The following is a 19,804-nucleotide window of genomic DNA, read 5'->3' on the forward strand; positions in this document are numbered from 1 at the left end:
TTATTTCAGCAATGCTCTATTGGTAGTAATGCTGGAGTAGCTGTACTATATCAGCTGTCTCTAGAGATCACATAAAAGCAAGGAAAATTACTGTCCCCCAAGAAATCACATGCTGTTGATGTTAACTTCTTTTGTATGACCCGCTAGCTCTCTGTTGTTCTTATGCTAGCGTGCATGTAGAACACCTGAGTGTGATCAGCCTGTGGCTGTTGATGAGTCTGAGCCTCTCTTTAGAGTTGTTTTGATATGTCTGACAGCTAATATACTAATGTTTAGATGAGTCTTTGTTGTACTGAAGTGATAGTATACTTTGGCTAGTAGAAAACTCATTCCATTGAAGACATGAAGTCTACAGGGCATCCTATGGGATTGTTTTAGTATGCAGTAGAAAACTTGTTCTTTCCAGGCAGGCAGCACATGATGCAGGAAAGAATTCTGTGCTTGTACAAGCTACCATTTGCAAATACAGTAAAAATGCATTTCCAAGAAAATCCTGTGTCATGAACTAGAAGATCAGAAACTTACTACTTTGTTCTGGGAGGACAGAAAAATAAGCTTATAGCTGAATTTTGACATGTGATGTGTGTTTGTCCCTTGGGAGTGTTTTATGGTTTTCACAATACTTGCAGGTATTGATTTTTAAAGTTGTTGCCTTCTGAGAGGTGCTTAAGACTACTCATGAAATGCACTGGTAAAAACAGTGGCTAGTGTTGGGTAATTTTCTTACATGTTCTTGTAAATTTTTTTTCAGAGGTCTGAGTAGATCTAGACTGTGAACTGTCCTCTGAAAGAGGTTATGTAGGTGTGGCAGAAAGGGGGTTCTTTCTGAACAGTTAAAAGAAGGGAGACACCAGAACTGTTAATGCATAACCACCCCTAAATGGTAAGCGTAAGGTGGGATTCTGATTCCATAACTGCATCACATAATGTACCTTAAAGGGAACTCAGTCAGGTTAAAATGTACCATGAGTGCAGTTGTTCTCAAACTATTTGTGAAACAGGTGGCTTGTTTCCTGATACCGATGAAAAGGTACTAAGGAGTCATACTAATTCCAAATTTTTCTTTCTGATAAATGCTGACCATTATATTGAGAAAACAGATTTTGTTACCTTCAAATGCTGCTTTTAAATCTTTCTATTATTGCTGAGGCTAGACTTTACATGTAAACGCTTTTGGTCAGAATAATTTACAATAGGCTGAACAGACAAGACTGAGTTAACTTCCAACACAAGGCAGAGGGAGGAGGGAATTGATGTCTGACTCTAAGCAATATTCTCCTCTAACGCTGATTCTCATAACATAAACTGATTACAGTCACTTTAAATTCTGGACTTAAAAGCCAATACAGAAAGTTTCAGCTCTGCAGGTGTTTTTGTGTATCTATAATGTGATAAATAAAAGCCCAAAGGCATCAAAAAAAAGCAGAACAGCTAATGTTCTTAGATTAGTCTAAGCTGTGACAGAAAACTGTTTGGGGCAGTGTTGACGTGCTCAGAAATAACATTTTTGTGACAAATGTGTTCTGGCACGAAGTTACATTGAGGGTCAGGGCTTCTAAAATAGTACATGAGGTTCTGTTCATTTCCTCTGTTTTCATTTCACTGTAACTATGAAAGTTTGTGCCTGAAACTTTCCATTCTCAGAGTAGGAATTTTACTGGAGAAGACTTTCAGACAGACTCTTCTGCAGCAGCAGGATGACTAGCTAGCACTCAGGGTGGAGTGGTACTGTGTAACAGGCGCTCTCTGTATTTTGCTGGATGACTTAGTGGGAAAGAATTTGGAAGGGGTAGTTCTGGAACACAGTGCAGTACTTAGCCGGCAGAGGGCTTGGATGCTTGGTGAAATAGAGTGGGAAGAGAGGAAAAAGAGAAGCACCTGAGTGAAGGGACAGTGATGCATAAACTTGCACAGAAGGCAGGCTGTTGTCAGAAAGGATGAGTGGGAAGGGAGTGATAGAAAACCATGTCACCCGTAATGATTTTGGATTGCTTCTTTAAAGCCAGATATAATTAAATAAGGCTGAGAGAGAGGAAGAGCCTGTCTTCTAGACTGCAACCACATCTTTGTTTAATCTAGGTTGATCTGGTGATTGTTACAGTAAAATAAATGGCTGTTGTACCCCCATACTTGTGCCACACTCTGCCTACAAGGGTAGAGGTTTCTTTTCATCTCTTAAAAGGTAAAGTAGAAAGATCAAAGAATTAGATATCCGGAGCCTAGCATTCCTGCTAACTGAGCTCTTCCTGCTATAACTGTTCACAGCATTTGTTTTTGTATTGTGATTTGACGGATTTCTGGGTTTCTGATCAAAGAAATTTTTAAGGACAAATACAATCTTGTAGCTCTTCCAATGAAAAGTGGTTGTGTTTTTGTTTTGTGTTTTTGATTTAAGAACTTGTGGTTCAGTTCCACCTTGTTGGCCTCTTACTAGATTTTCTCAGGACTCTGCTGCAAGCAGTTACACTACTGTGATACTGTAGCACACCCTAGGAAGAGGAGTCCAGCTTGCAGGAAAGATGAAGAGCAGGAGACAGAAAAATCATGTTCTTGGGACTGGTAGAATCTACTTGTACTCAAAATTTTTTCACTTCCAGCTGCACTCTCACTGCTTCAAGTGATACCAGATTAGCAGGCCTTTTTTTCATGTTAAAAGGAAAATGGCTCTGACAGAACAGATCAATTTTCAAAGAATAATGGTGAACTGATTTATGGGGAAAACAAAGAAAATTGGCAGTTATCTTGCTGGAGAATGCAAGAGGCCTTTTTTGAGAATTTTTGGGGGTAGCAGAGGAGAATACAAGAAGCAGCTGGAATTAGCATCTTGCTGGTTGGAGGTAGGACACCACAAATAGTCTTACAGGCACAGTATGTTTCAGGTTGCAGTTGATGTTGCTTTTGGGAGAAAATGGCTTGACTTCTGATACTGGAACATAAATACACAAGCCTGCCTGGCTGGAATCACTTTTTATGTGATGATCTGTAACTTGGTCTTTGTTTCCCTCTGGGGAGGAGGCAGGATCTCTCTTGCTAACCTCACGAGACTGGCACAAGTGCATACTGTAACATTGTGCAGAGTTGTGAAATCCAGGGCACAGGAAACTATGTTGTTCAAAACAGGAAAAGAAAATCCTGTATTTGGATTTTTAATCTGTATTGACAATGTTGAAGATACTACTAGAAATCTGGAGTCTTTTGCTTAATTGGAGCACAGAACAGTTGACTCAGGACAAACTATTTTATCTTTTTAATCACTTAATACTCCCCTAGTTTGTCATCTATAAACTCTGTCAGTAACTATTTGTCATCCCTCCCTCTGCCTTGGCCACTTAAAAAGTACAGAGCCCTACCTTATTCTGGCAGGACCTTGCTCATTTAAGCTGAGAGGCAACTCTTAAAACTTCTTCATAGGCCATGTTGCTCTTGCATTTTAATTTTTTAAAGTGCATGGTACAGGCCTGCTAGTACAAACATCTGCGAAACTACATCTTTTTTCCAAATTCTTAGGGGGAAAAAAAAATCAAGCTGAATATACAATCTGGCTTTTTCTGAACTTAAATAAGCCTGATTACAAGCCAGCTGATAGCTGCTCATAAGAACAGCTGAACTGAATCAGACTAAGTATCTACTTACTGCAGCATTCTGTCTCCAACTGTGGCCAAAACAAGTTGAAGATGAGTAAGTTGAGCATTGCATGCAGTTGTGTGTGCACTTTTTAAATATTCTGACAGCAATTTAAGATCTTTTTGTGTTTAACAGCCATCAGTTAACTCTTTCTTGTTCAGTTACCTTGTGAATCTGTTACATTCCAAGGGAATGATTTTTCACACCTACATATCTTGTGAAGAATTGCTATCTCTTATTTGTTTTGGGCTTGTCTGCTGCTAGATTGATTTGATAGTTTTGACTTTTACAGTGGAGGAGATAGCAACTGGTCTATTTCCAGTCACACTTTCCAAGCTGCTCCAGATTTAAGAAACTTCTGGCACACTCCCTGCACTGGTGTCAAGTCAAGTAAGGTCTTAGTCTACTTAATTGCTGTCTGTAGAAATTATTCCTAGGCCATTGATTATCCCAGTCAGTCTTCTATAAACCTTTTTTAAGATACAGAGGAAGGCAAGGACCAGAACTCTTTGTGCAGGATTGAATGCAAAAGGTTTGTGTCTATCTTATTCACTGTTTGGTTTCTTATTGTGTTTGGTTTTGAATGATATTGAGCTCAATATGAGAGGTTGGAATTATAATAGATGGAAAATCTGAGCAGCAAAGATGAGCAAAGAGTCTTGAATTTTACCTATTGTTCATTACCTACATTATCCTGTTTTCTCTCTAAAACATGGATGTAACTTTTTTTTTCCACCCAGACCCTTTGGAACTTTTAATGAAGGCTTAACTATACCAGAATGGATGAACTGCACAATAAAAGCTCAAGTCATGGGACAATGTGTTGTGATACAAAGGCAAAATGCTAAGCTAAGGTGTTTTTCATTTACTGGGTTCAGTCCAGTGGCATGGATAATCTCACTGCTGACTAGGAAAGATGTATCTGCAGGTTTGGTCTAAGAGCACTGTTACATAGCTGACAGAAACTGAAAATTATTTGGGGATAATATAAACATCTTGTTGTGGTTCTGACAGAAAGCTGATGATCATGCTGCTGATGAAGTAGGGATGAAAATATAGAAGCTGTTAGTCCTTCAGGAAACTTACTGTGCTCCCTAGAGCTGGTTATGGTGACTTGAGCCTGTTTATTATGCATCTGACACTGGGAGAATACTCATAGTCTTTTTCCTGAAGCATTTTGTTTGTAGCATAGCATGTTCTCTCCTGGCTTTAAGAGATAGCCTTGGTATTTTCAGCTCTATGAAGTGCCAGACCTGTGGCCTTTTGTATATCTGCTCCTCATGTTAGACATCGATCCAGCCTGGGGATTAGTAACCAACAGATGCTCCATGAGCCACTGAAAAATAGGTGGAGACAGACTATCACTGCATGTACCTCAAGGCTACCTGGGTAGCAGCATGCAGTTGAATTAGTTACAACCACAGAAAAGGGCGTGGGTTAAATGGCCATCGGTATATGCTTGCTCATTAATGCAGGGTTCAGATGAATCTGGAGACTAGAAAGTTTCCAGCACTTTTTAGTGTGTGGCAATACCTCTGCTGCAGGTCCCTGCACTGACAGAACAAATAGAAGTCTTCAGAAGACAGTTGTAGCTTGTCTCTTTTTCTCTTCTGCTGCAGTGATCTGACCAACATAACACTTGTAAATGCAGTTGACTAAAGAACAAGAGCAGTAAAACAAGCCCAAGTCTCTACCCTAGCATGTCATGACAATTTTTATTTTCTTAGCAAGCAGGTTATATGTAAAGTGAAGTCTGAACTTACAAAAAAAACACATAAGAGGTAGGAAGATATTTTTGAATCCTCAAAACCAAATACAAGGGAGATCATGCTTTGTAGTTCCCTCTCTACAGGTAGCAGATGCAACTATAGCAGTGCCCTTGTGGCATAGATGTTGGGGTGGGTGAAATGGTGAAGCTAGGAAGTATGCTTCTTGAGCAGCTAATAGCAGCAGGCTTACCGCTGTCATAAGCTGCAGTGATTGCTGTGAGGCAGTGATGGCCTGCTAGAAAGGCACATTGTCTTTATGTCATGTGGCTGCAGGCTGCTTTATTTCCCAGTAACTGACATCACCCAAATTTTTCTCTTTTTACCTTTGCTAAGGTCTCTGCAGCTGAAAAAGATCTATTGTCTCTAAAACAAATGCACAATCTCTGGCTTCTAACTTGTTTTGAATTTTTTACTATTATATGGCTACTGTGATCATCTAGTCCAGCTTCCTGCCTGCCACAGTCTATAAACATCCTGTAAATAACTTCAAGTCTGATAGCTGTGATTAAATTGGAATGTTGTTAGAAAATTCCTATGAAGTAGAGAGTATTTCAAGATAGGCTGTATGCCACAGTCTTAAGCAGGTATCGCTCCTACTGCTGTAGACTGACAACCTGACTAGTCTGAATGCCTGGAAGCAGAGGACCTTCCATGTAGCTCATTTTCTAATTGTGGCTGTGATGGTATCATGTAACTGAGCCTTTCAATTTAGCATGTTTGGGGGGTGGAAAAAAAGTACCTATTGCAGGCACCTTCCTGTCCATACCACTGTGCTATAACTGTTTGGTGGCAATTGCTGACATGCTTTTCAGACCTCTTTCTTAGAAGAGTTGCTGTAGGAAATCCCATTTGACAGAATTGCTTTGCCATTTCTAGGGCACCTGTTATTCAAACATCTTGCAGAAGTCTAAAGTAGCTCAAAGATATGTCATCATTTCCTTTATAGACTTAAAAACCTCAACTACAAAGAAAATCAGTTGGAAAAGGATATCCATGAAGTGTGTATCCTAGCTCTGAACCTTAATTACACAATTGTCCTTCCTCTCTGCAGGCAGTGCTGATCCACATTGTTCTTCTGCTGGGCTGGAAGAGCCTAAAGCAGTTACAGGAGTTCTGAGTCACATGTTAAACTTAAAGAGCAAGAAGTCTGGATTAACAGACACCTCATTAAAACTCCAGCAGGTGCATGGGCTGTAGTAGCACTGACTTTTTTTTACCAGAGAAAACAACATCCAGTGACATTCTTTGAGTCAAAACACAAGCAAACAATATCTAGGGAGTAGTACAAGAGAGTGAAAATCTACTGTTGGCTTCTATGGAGCTGCCCAGCTTTTCTGCTTGTTAAATAAGACAGTTGCCAAACAAAATAATTCCTCTATGTCTCCTTTATCAAACTTTGGATTTGCTGGGAGAGATGCAGTCTTAACTGCAGCCATTCTACTGATAAAGGCAGTATTTACATACTTTTGTAGATATAATAAGCCAAACATACAAATCTCCTACCAGTTTATTAGTTTTAGCAGTTCATAAATAGGACACCTCATTAAGAAAACAGCTCCTGAAACATAATTCACCAGTGTCCTCTAAAGAGCTTTCATTCTGTTATGCTGAAATTACTGAACTAAGACTCTCAAGCAGCATATTGTCTTATCACATAAAGATCTTCTGATGTTAAATGGATTGTCTTAACAACTGAAAGATAGCATGTTTTGAACTTTTGTCTAAAACTACAACCACTGGGAGAATCTAAATTTCTCTAAAATTAGTCAGGTTTTATATTTAGGATGAAGACTGCTTTTCACAAATCCCAAAGATTCAGGTTTACTAAACTTCTTTATCATTACTAAATGGTAAGAGAATATACATTTTGCTACAATAGAATTTTGCTACAAGAAGAGCAGAGCAAAGATACAGATAAAGGACTGATATAACTGGTTGATAATAAGGGAAGCAAATGCATGCATGCTCAAAGATTACTCTTCAGAATGCCTATGAGCATCTTGTAATACATATTCCACTTACATTGTGATTTAATACACATGAAGTATTACAGATTGCTTGAAACAATGATACACAGTCCTGATCCCCAGAGGATGTGAAGACAATGCCTATGTTAGTCTTCCAAAAAAGGATAGTCCCTGTGATTTTTGCATCTAGGAGAAGAGAGTATGATTAAAACACTTTAAGGATAGAGTCTTAAGGCTAAGAAAAGAAGGCTTTTTTCCCCTGACAAAAGCTCTGCAGAACTAAAACTGTGAACTACATTAAAAACACTAATGTGAGTCTGCTTAGTTTACACAGGGCAGTGGAAGTTAATGCTGTGTAACCTTCACATATAACAGTGACCTTGTTCTCAAAAGATACATTATCTTCTGCTTAGCTGAAATTGCTAAACTTCCCTGTGATACTAAACCGCTGTCTTGTGAACTCCTAATTCCACTGTATGCTATTAGATAAGTGAGTAACCTTGGAAAACAGAATAAATTGCAGAACTTTGTAAGTCTGTATCTAACCATTCTATTATCTAGATGCTGCCTTAATAATCTTGGCATAAATACATAGGTACAGCTTTTCACTTCAAAAAAACCTTACAATTCTCACTCTTAAAATGGAGTTTATTTACACTGTCTCTTATATAAAGTAGCCGAAGAAAACAAAAAAAAAATGCTGCCTATTTATTTTGGAGTTCCCAGCCAATTTTGATTTTCAGACAGCAGTTTGGTGTGTATCCATTACAAGATATCTTAACACACGACATACCTGCAAAAATCCCAGTGCTACCAACCTATAGAAGATGGGCAATGCTCTAATAAACCCTAGTGCTGGATTCCAGCAGGTATGGATATGCCCAGGTATTGGTTAACATTCCTTCTCTTCTTATTTTTAAGTGGGACTATCAAATACTGTCCATTAAGAGGATAGCCAATGATAATCCAATCTTGCCAAAACACGGAGGAGGACGAAATACTCACTTGCTTAATGTGCAGATACGATACTGCTTCTTGAAAGCAAAGAGGGTTTCCATCTCCTCTTTAGCCAATTCAAAGTCAAACACTTGAATAAAGGTCCCAAACAGCTGGGTTACTTCAGTTTGCAAAAAGACAAGTGTAAGTTCATTCGCAGAAAGAATACCAAAAACAGAAGTAGAAAAGCATTGTTTATTTACACTGACTGTTTCTTATATAAAGTAGCCAAAGAAAACAGAAAAAAAAAATTGCCACCTATTTATTTTGGAGTTCCCAGCCAATTTTGATTTTCAGACAGTAGTTTGGTGTGTATCCATTACAAGATATCTTGACACACAATGTACCTGCAAAAATCCCAGTACTACCAACCTGTAGAAGACGGGCAATCATTATCTGTCTCTGAAGTTGAGATGACAGCATGGGAGTGCATTGGAAAAGAGTTCAGAATTGGCCAGGGATGCTGCATGTAGAAGTGGCTAGTGTGCCAATTAAAGCCCAAGGCCACTGGTAATCCTCTGTCCATCGTTAAAACTAGTGTTAGAGATAATATTCTTTAAAGCATTACAATGTGTATGAGACAGCTGGAACTCAGTTTTCCATAATACCTGTGTAAATAGTTACTTTAGCAGGAATCGGAAAAATACTTGTAACCAGGGAAAATACTATGACCAGTAGTTACCTGATCTGGGATTTTGTTGTACTTGAGTGTCATTTCCTTAATTTGGGGATAATCAAAAAGGGAAATATCTTCAGGCTTGGACCTGTGAAAATAAAAAGCAGACTTCAGCAGTTCAGTGGCCCGCTATCTTCTCCCTCAAGCACTGTAGGGTAAGAATATTTTTAAAATTATAAGAAAGCATCATCTTGCACACTTTAATTCACCATCTTCTCATTGCTCCAGTCCCTGCTTTCATTCTTTTCCTTTTATCGCAGGTTGGCACATGAGAAGAGGCCTGTAGTTTCTAGTATAACAGGTCACTGAAACACATTTCAGTCCATCCTGGGATCAGGCTGGGAATTTCTTTTGTCCAGATCCTGAAAATTTCATCTTGAGAATGGGTAGCTGTCATGTCCTTCGCAAGCACAGCTGCTCTGGTATACACCCTGTCCCAGGTCAGAGAAGGCCATGAAGACTGGAGTAAAAGCAAAATTTCTTCAGGTCATCCATTTAAAAACCTAATCCATTTGTCTCAGTAAGACTGCAAAGTTGCTGTTTTCATAAGCATGTGCTGCTTTGTTTTCGGTTTGTGTTTGTTTTAGTTCAGAAGTTCTCTTACATGTTTAATAAACTCACCCAAGCTCAGTTAAGAATTATCTTTCACCAACCAACTGATCGTTTTTCTCCTCAATATGAAACTCCAGAGACAGCACAGGTATGAATTAGTGGACTGAATATCACAGTAAGTGTGAGAGAGGTTTCTGTGTGTGTGAAGGTTTATCCACGTCCCAAGACTGGTTTACTGTATTGGCTCCAACCAATGTCTAAGAAAGAAGTCTCACAAAGCATTCTTACCATGGCCAGTTGGGTGCTCCAAGGGGACGATATGCAGGGACAGAGATCCTTTTGGATTGGCAAAACTTAATCAGCTCTTCCTGAGGAAGGTGGGGGTGGCTCTCAGTCTACAAAGAAAAAATCAGATTTCTTTATAAGCAGAAGGTACTTCAAGGTTTAGCATCACTATGGTGACCTGCCAAGCCCCACATCAGCTTTGAAAAGGTTGTTCTTTTTGCAGCTGTAGGGTTTTTAAGAGAGTCAGCCAGTGCTTGAGATCTTTTCCCCTTATTCCCAACGCTGCCTCCAGCAAGGCCCAATCTTCATACATTAGTTTCTCTTTCCAGCTGCCTGCCTCATTTTTCATGACCTCTCCCAGTCCCCCTGTCAGTGGGCTCCAAGTTCCAGTTGTGCACATCCAGCTGAAGCACCCAACTCTCCTGTCATCCCATCCTACCTATTCACCCCAGCAGCGTGGCCTGGCTCTGGTCCTACCTATTCATGCAGCCTTTTTTTTTTCCTTAGGAGCTGTAGGAAAGGAGATGGGTAAGCCCCGCCGCATTCTCCCTTTCAGAGCTCATCTCTCAGCCTGCATGAGCTCAGTGCTGCAGTCAGAAGAAAGGTGAAGGTTCCACTTTCAAGCCAGGGGTGCCGCAGGCTTGTGTGACTGCAGCTTCCTGCACAAGTAAGGGCCCAGAACGTTCTGCATCTTTGATTGCTCCGTGATTTAGCCAAACACAGGTGTATTCCCACACAGATATGAAAAAGCACAGCCTTAACATAAAAAGGTATTTTACTGCCAGAGATGTTGCATCGATTGCAACACCCCAGACAGGTGTGATGTCAGTACCGATGAGTTTGAGAACAATTTACTTGATTATTTGCAGGTTTATGTCTTAAGCCTGGTTTGCTCAGGAGCTGATCCGTTTGCAGTTGAAGTCGGGAGACTCCAATGGCTTTCACCAGTCCTGCATCCACCAGCTCTTCCATAGCCTAGAAACACTACAGAATCAGACTTGCTATTGAATTAAGATTTTTTTTTTTTTTATATATATGGCAAAATTGCCTGTGCCAAAATTTCAGTGGTAAAAATCCTCGTGGCTGGGATCCTTTCCTGATGTGGCGTTAGTACAGTACAGTAAACGGTGGGACCCTGGTCAAAGACTCGGGCTTTCTCATCATGTATCATCATACAAACAAATAACAGCATTATTCAAGATTAACAATTAGTACACTACTATTACTTCAGTAGAATACAACTATCTTGAAATATTATCTCCAGGTAGACCTTCTGCTCATAAATAAAAAAGGGTTTTTTTAGGATAACTCCTCAGCTAAGAAATAATTATCCCATAATAAAAAGCTTGCCATTTGGAACAGTGCGGCTTGACAAGGAGCTGTTCTGGGAGAGTTAGAGCAGGATACCAGATCATCAACGTTGATTAATTTCCCAAGAGAGATGTACCATTTAGCAGTGGCAGTATAGTATAACCAGTGCTGCGTTCCCCCACCACCACCTATTTTCGTTCACACTAGCAAACAATAAAACAGCTAGACAGCCCTAATTAGATTGGCACCTCCAGCAGAAAGAAACAGGAGAAAATAATCTTTAGAGCAGAAGATAAGACCTCTTCCAAAGCAGAAATCATTTTTATTTGAAGTTGCTATCGCAAGCAGGAGCCTGAAATATCCACTTTTTGCCTTGAAATGAGCAACAAAAATGTGCCTTATTCTTCATCTGACAGTAGGAAAAAAACCATCAGCGAATTCTTCTGACTCCGGTGAGTCTCTTGTCTTCTTTTGACCTGGCCATGCTGAGCACACAGTGGGGGTGGGAGGGAAAGGAAGCCCAAACCGTCAGCCAAGCAGAAATTTGAACTTGCGCCCAAGTCTTGTCTCCCACACAGCCCGTGCTCCTGCCTGTTTGCATTGCACACGCAGCTTTAGCGAAGGACTTTGGGCAAGTTCCAGTATTTTCTAGAGGGGGGAAATCTGGATGCTCTGGGTACCTTGGCACAGGCATGTTGGCTTTCCTGTGGTCTGGACAGCTCAGGTGCAACTAGGGATGAGCACGGCTACAGCTAAAGCCACTGAAAAATGTCCAGAGAGTGGTGTGGGGTCTGAAGCGACAGTGTATGTCAGCTCAAGCCACTGCAGGGTACACACACAGTCAAAGATTTCCTCTTGCCATGCCCACCCAGCCAGTTTAGTAAGCAGTAGACATAAAAATACCTCAATTTTGGCAAGTAACACAAGAAGGAGCCCAAGGGTACAGAGAAGTCAGCAAGCTGGAATACTTCACATCAGAAATCCTCTCAGAACGATTCCCAAAGTAGAAACCTTCGAGTTTTCAGGTTGTTACTTCAAACTAGCAAGAATTTTTTGGCCTGTCAATGAACATACCTCACATGTATCCAGAAAATCTGTATTGCTGGGAATGATCATGCCATTTCCACCTGCAGGAAATAGCTCCTCCCCTGCCTATCATCACAACAAAAAAGTGAGTTTAAGGTAGGCTGAATAGTAAGTAGTTAAAGAAATCACTTGGAAATTCTACAAGCAAGTAGAGTTGGACACAGGCTGGATATCCTGCCCTATGTTTGTTTTGGGGAAAGAGGTGGCCAAAACCAGTAATCTGTATGAACAGAGTAATCTTCAAGAAAATCTGCTTCTTGAGAATCTGTCCTGCAGGCAGAGGAAGGGCAGACACTTTTATGTGCCTCAGGTTGCGGGAAGGCCAGGGATGTGACACGATGGGGAAACGAGGATTTATTTAACCTGAGGGGAGAGAGAGAAGAGAAAAATAGGAACTAAGTAATTCACAACTCTTTGATCCTGAAAAAGCAAATGATAGCCAAATCCCAGGCTTTAAGAGGAATGTGATCTGGATGGTAATTTGATCCATGACATGGAAATGCTGTGCAGGGTAAAATAAGGTGATTTTTGTACTACAATACCTAGCTTAAGCCGCCATGACCTTACCTTTCCTCCTGGGCACTCCACGCGGAGGTTTGTCATTGTGTCCTAATGGGGTCTAACACCACCCCTCATTAGAGAGGACATGTCTGGTCCCAAAGGAAAAGGTGGCAGAGCTCTGACAGGTGGCTCCTGGGAGTTGAAGGCTCAATACCTTGAATCCCATGGGCCAGTGCATCAGGTAGAGATCCAAATAATCCAGTTGGAGGGCAGCAAGTGTTTTCTGGCATGCCTCCTTCACCAGGGATCTCTCGCGGAAGGCGGACCACAGCTGCAGGGGTAACGCAAAGCCTGGGAGCCGCTCTCCTAGCCTCACCACCGCAGAGCATTCCTGGCAGGGAAACACATGGCGCTGACACAGAGGCAGCTCGTGATACGGCACATCGTCGTGTCTTGAGGAAGTGCCACTTTTGTGCGCCTTACTTTATTTGCGATACTGTCAGTTAAGTAAGATGAGAACGAGATACTCTGAAATTCCAACGATTCATACAACAATTAAACAAAATGAAGAAAAAAGCAAAACTGGTGAAAATCAACCTGCCAGCTTCCAGCAGATAGAAGTTACTTTATTTTTCCTACCATTGTTGTTGGGGGAAAAAACAAAACAAACCATAACATGCAGGAGCTAACAGGCTGAGGCCGGCAGCGCAGCGGGAGTGACCACGAATACAATAGCCCTGCTTCCTATCTCAGAGGCCACTGAGAGCACGGCCTCAGTTCCTGTCTCCATGGCTGACAATGGATATGGACTACAAAAAAATCCCTCTCAAATCAAGCCTTTTTTTTTTTTCTCCCCAAGAGTTGACCTCTTCCTTCCCTCCATCCGCAAAATGCTTTGCCCTGACAGAGAGGAGTTAATTCCCAGACCAGCTTCATCCCCTGGCACTCTGCAGGTTGGGACCTTGTCTCTCTTCCTACGAGCTGGCCTCATGTGAGACAAGTTATCCAAAGACATACCTTACTGACAGTAAAGAGGTCTTCTCACCTCACAATCCCCTCCACCGTTTTTTCTTGTAGTGCATCCCCGATCTCGTTCTCATTCTGGTACAGGCAGGCACAATCAAAGTGGCGGTACCCAACACCAATGGCAAATTTCACTGCATCTCTTGCTGTTCCCTGGAGAGACTGAAACAAGAAGACAAGTCAGTAAATCGGTGAACAGCAGCAGAAGTTTGCTGTTCTCCAAATCTGGAGACTTTACCCCCCAAAATAATGAGGCGTTCCAGTTTGGCTCTTGCTTTCATTCATTTTCTGTAGTAAAATGGCCACGGGAGTCACTGATGAGCTGCCTGAGCTGATCTGCCCCTTTCTAAGGATTGAATGTTCACATTCGGACACGAGGCTACCTCAACATCAGTTCTAATTTGCCCAGAAATTAAAAGCAATTTTAGTGCGGGATGCTGGCAACATGAGGAAACGAATCACCTCTGGAAAGCCTGCTGGCCCCGCACACAAACAAGCCGGCTCTTGTTGACACAGGACAAGGGAGGTGAGAGGACGGCAAAACCCTACACGGACAGTGCCACCTCCTGGGTAAAATGCACAACCTGGTATTTAATAGCAAAGTAAATCAGATTCTTGGCTTGGAGACACTGAAGAGTTGTTTGATGACTGGATACTGATTCTGGAAAATGGTACTTCAAGCAGAAGTGTGATGCAAAACTGCGACTACCTCCTACATTTAACTTCATTACACCTCCGCCCATCATCTTTTTTTTTTTTTTTTTTTTTTTTTTAAAATGATTCACTTCTCCAAGTATTTCCAGTCAAAGGGTGCTTGGTTGGTTCATCTAAGTTAAAAAAAACACCAAACAACAAACCAGAAACCGCAGCGGTTTTTTTCTACTACACACAACCAAACAGGCAGTTTAAAGTTTTACAAGTTTTCCTTTTTGCAGCCCCTTACCCCATCCCACCCCTTCCTACGTATGAACGCTGCAGCCCCTCGGGAGGCACGGGGCAGCAGCAGGCTGGCGGCAACCCCTGCCAAACGCCGGGCGTCGCAGAGCGCCTTTTCTCTGGGTCCGTGCAGGAGCGACGGGCACCGCTTTTGAGTGGAGGAGTCGTCAGTGGAGAACAAAGGTGACAACATACCCTGTGATGACACAAGACTCTGTATTGTGAGATGTTTTTCATGAAAAATAATCCGTTGCTTCATTTTATATGGTGCTCACTCAACAGGACTTCACGTCAGAGTGATGGGGTAGAGAGGCCCCATTGCTGCACCGAAACACAGGGAGTCGCAGCTGAAGCTGCTGTGGGAACCTTGAGATCGAATAGCTTTGATGAAGTAATCGCAGTGGGTTTGGGCCATGTTTTCATTGCACTAGCGCAAGAGATTTCTGTGGTGGCAGGGATCACATGTCCAAAATTTTCCTTCTGTTTGGTCCTAATCGGTCTCTGCTAGCATTTTAACAGGTTCCTTCACAGAGCTCATCCACCCCGGCATCAGTGCCCTAAGAGGCTCCACGCAAGGCATGCTTTTTTTAAAGCCTGCTTAGGTATTCTAGACTTCTTAGTGTGTTTTGTCATCTGACCAATCAAGACTGAAAGGGTTAAACAAACTCAGCCCTATTTGTGCATAAGTTACATGATGATGAGCAGCAGCTGACCCAAAAATATAGCAGGAATAATTTAACATAGTTTTATGCTGACTGGACAGTGTTTCATAGAGTTGGCAGCTTGCAATTCAACATACTTAGTTTCCAGTCTCAAATCCAGGGCATGATCCGCTATTTTTTTTCTTTCTTAAGAAGCTCACTTTCTTAAAATTTTCAGCTCATTTCCAGACTCCTTTTATGTTTATAGTTCAGTATATCCTTAAATCTTCTCTCTTACCAGAAGTCCATTAGATAACATTTGCAGGTAAAGAACTACCCAAACTATTTTCATGCAAAATGCTGCGTATTCATCTGCTGCAATACAAATAAGTTATCCTCAGCCTCTAAGGAGTTAATGTAAATTCCCACTTCCAAATCCACTCACTGCCACCTAAGTTCCTATATTTACATGCACTCATCAAGGACGACACCTACATGACTTGCTAGGATATTAATACCCAGTACCAAAAGCAAAAAAAAAAACCACAAAAACCCAAAAACAAACCAAAAAATGAAGAAAAACAAGCTAGGCAGAAGTTTTTACTTCTGTAGTATGTAATTTTTTTCCGTAGATAAGAAAAATCTCCTTCTATCTGCTCACTACCTACACTAAGTCAGCACCACCTGCTCACTTCAAAAAATTCCTCAGCGACAGGTGTAAATACCTGCATTACCTGAAATATTTCAGAAGGCAAGAAATGCCGCACAGAGGATTTGCTGCATTTTCCCGACCCGAAGAGAAGATTGCTGAAAAAGTCTACCGCAATTCTCAGCAATTTCCTGGTGTCACCTGTGTGACCAGAGGCAGGGGGATGAGGAGAGGTCCCCAGCTCCAGCAGGTACCTGCCAGGTCCCCAGTCCCACGATGGGCATCCTCACACGGGTGGGCAGCTCCAGGTAGGTGGCCGTGCACGGTCCCCTCCCAGCCACCGCAGGCAAGGAGAGGCTGCAGCCCCTTGCAAAACTTATTAAATAGGCTTTGCCCCTCCCTCCTGCCTGCTGACTGACTGCAGACAAGGAAAATATGGGCAGAAGTGCTACAATAAGCAAGAGAAGGCAGGGATTTTGCCTTTCTCTCTCTCTCCAAAGAATCTAAAAATTGATTGTGGGCTCCTCACCTGAGTTTGTTGAGTGAGCTCGTCATGCCAGTGACTCATACTGCATTGACTGAGCTTGCAGCTTTTTGTATACCCCACAGGCTCTACTTTTCTGCAAGAAAAGTGGTATTTGGGGAATTTGCACACACCCCAAGAACCATTTCTCATCTCGCCTGCCTGCCCCTGAACACTTCACCAGAAGAAGCCACAAAGCTGCTTGTCCCAGGAGGAAGCACAGATCTGTCCACAGGAGGGATCATCGTCAAAATAATTCCCAATACTGCTTCATCCCCACAGCACCGGGCACCCGTATTATATACACACCCTCCACTGCCCCATGACAGCCTGCGGCTTGTCCTCGCAAGCTGAGGGGCAGCGGCACGCGTCTCACTTTCCTGAACGCAGTTGCCTGGTGCTTGTGGCCAAACTCGCCACCAAAATCCCTCCGCCATAGGGATTCTGGCTGATCTCAAGGCCCCCTGTGGCTTTTGCTGTCAACCACTGAACGATGAGTGTTCACTCAATTCATATACTATCATACGCAAATTTTTTTCTCAGTGCTCCGTCACTCCCATCTTCATCATTCTGCAACTCCGCAGTCAGTCCTTACCATACAAAAGTAATTTCTAGTATCAGAAAATTCATTTTACAAACTTTTCAGCCTCAGCTTAGGGATGTATCAGCCCAGCGAGGATGTGAATTAACATCTTCATTGAAGACAAATTTAAGTTTTCATTAGGGTTTCTTCAGCTGTTCTAAGAACTTCGTACCTACAGAGAATATTTCACTTTGACATTCAGCTTCCAAGATTGAATGATGGCTTATCTATAGTATAATTTGCTGTATCACACAATATTTTAAGCGGGATAGTAACTTAAAATTAATGTCCCATCTTATTTTCTGTTCAGATATAATCCCCCCTGCATTTCTCAGGATTAATATTAGTATCCCTAGGATGTGACAATGACAGTATCTTGTCAAAGGTCAAACCACCAGATTGTACTACACATTTAGAACATTCTGATCCAATTTTGTTGGTATATTTAAAATAGTCAGGTAGACAGTGGATTACATCCCCATTTGACTGTTAAGGAAAAAATTTTGGAAGCATTTTGACATTTCCACAGTGTGATTTGTCAAGAACCACAGGGACAAAACCGTCCTTTTAAGGAAGGGTTCTCCCTGCCTGAGAGGGAGACGAGAATAAATAAAGCCTTGTCTTTTCAAGAGCCGTGTTCGTTCTGCGTGACTCTTCAAAATCAAAACTACTTAACCTGCAAGACTGATGATCATTAATGGCACACTATGGTACCCTTGTGTTTCCTGGAGCAGCCACTGTGGCATTTTCTACACCTACCCACTTTTCAGAAGCCAAACAGCTTTGGGTGTCTTGTCCGTTGACACCGTGTCACTGTCACTTTATGGCCTTTTCTGTTTGCATGCTGTCATCCTACATGAGATTTTTTTACCGTTCACAACTAAAAACCTTCTTCTGCATGAACTGAAAAAAAACAGTTTTACAAAGCTCAGTAGGAATAGCAGCCTATTCTGGAAAATCCAAACCCTCTCATTTTTATGCACAGTGGATTTGACCCCAGCCTGGAGGCTCCTGTGTCCTGTCGGAAGGAGCTGGCGTGCTACCTGGTTTCAGAGCCCTGCCCAAAATTTTGCAAGAACTCATTTGGAAGATAGGAGTGGTAAGCATTTGTTGTTTACCCAGCCATTAATGAACTTTTCCTTACCCGTCATTTCTTTGCCTGCTACAGGCAAAACCAGCCGCAGGGTAACACCATGTTTCAACAGGCAGCGTCTCAAATGCCCAGTGACGCGGGGCAGGCCACTTCGTGACCTGGTCGCAGGCACTTTGTACGGCGCGCAGACCCTGCGTGCAGAATATGCTCAACCTGGAAGCATCAACCTGTTGTTTTGAAGTTAACACAGATAAAAGTCAACAAAGCCCGAGAGGCCGTGAGGTTGAGCGCGAGCGCGCTCAGCACTCCCCGGGCAGACACCCGAATAGCCCCCGCAGGCATCAGTCAGCTGGCCGAGGGTCCACCCTGCTGCTCCCTACAACAGGTCCCCACCGGTACCAAACTCTTGCCCTCCAGCCCCAGATTTCCTTTAGGGTTTTGTACCTCTTCACGTCGGGTAGTTTTCCGCTTGCGTCCTCAAGTTGTTTCTTGCGCCCGTCTCACCCGGCAGCGGGCGGCTCTGCCTGCAGCCTGACCGTTCCCGCACGGCTCTGCTCCGCACCCCTCGCTGCCCCGTCCCTCGGCCAGAGCCAGAGCTCGCCTGGATCACGGGCACCTCAGCCCCACGTCCGAGGATTTTAACTGAGGTGTGCAGATCACGGCAGCTTTGGGACAAGCCAAAGGAAAACCCTTTTATTTATGAGGTCAAAAAGATCAGGCTTGCTCTGCCTGAATACTGCAATGAAAGGAAGTTTTATCCAGCAGTTGTACTGCTCAGTGCTGCTACGCGGATATTTGATACACTTGTGTGTTTTTTCTTCTTATCTGTGAGAAAAATGTGTTACATAGTGGAAAGAGATATGATGACCCTGGCTCTCTGGATCTTCCACCCTGGTCACAGAGACTGCCAAGGTACCTGTACAGCTGGTCTGCAACCAAGGGCAGGACGAAATTCACTTCAGCTCATTGCAGAAACTAATGTAGATAAACAACAGGCTGGCTCTCCAGCGCAGCGGTCGCGTCCCTTGTCCTTCAGTGACGTGTAGCCACCTCCCTAATGAGAGGGACTCCCCCGGTCCCTCGACCTCCGCTCTGCCCATCACAAAGGCAGACGGAGAGCGTTATCCCATTTCTTGCTCCAGCAATCCCTCACACAGCAAAGCACATTTCCGTACTGAATCAAACCGCATCTCACCAGCTGGAGAAATTTTAGTCATTAGTCTATTTAGGAAAAGAGTCATTAGCCCAGACTATTTCTTAAGCCTATGTGAAGGTCTTCGTTCACTTTGCCTTTACGTCCTTGTTCAGTTTTTCACAGCACTTATGACTTTTTTTTCTTTAAATAGGTAGCTTTAGCTCAGAAGAAGTTCTCTTCCAGTTTTTTTACTTCATATATGTCAGAAATTTTGGTATCTATGAAGCTCTCTAAAGCGCTGGTGACTCCTGGGCACATTTCCACAGGTGGGTGCAAACAGCGCTCAGCCTGCCAGCTTGAAGCTGGTAAAATACAAGTCGGCCACGTGGGAAACAACACGGAGTCAGAGCTCAATACCTCTCTTCTAAAAACTAATTGCTTCATAAAATACCTT

The 19,804-nt window shown here is 42.5% G+C and overlaps 1 protein-coding gene across 1 annotated transcript; it reads right to left on the reverse strand.

Moving 5' to 3' along the window:
- Window positions 1–8,361: 8,361 nt before the first annotated feature.
- Window positions 8,362–14,919, reverse strand: LOC126047965 (aldo-keto reductase family 1 member B1-like). Its single transcript, XM_049822292.1, is given in 9 exon segments — window positions 8,362–8,570; window positions 8,729–8,835; window positions 9,004–9,120; window positions 9,873–9,979; window positions 10,725–10,844; window positions 12,255–12,332; window positions 12,982–13,098; window positions 13,785–13,952; window positions 14,734–14,919. Coding segments are annotated over 9 exon segments (1,209 nt in total).
- Window positions 14,920–19,804: the final 4,885 nt, after the last annotated feature.

Source organism: Accipiter gentilis, chromosome 18, assembly GCF_929443795.1.
Source record: "Accipiter gentilis chromosome 18, bAccGen1.1, whole genome shotgun sequence".
Classification (NCBI taxonomy): domain Eukaryota; kingdom Metazoa; phylum Chordata; class Aves; order Accipitriformes; family Accipitridae; genus Astur; species Astur gentilis.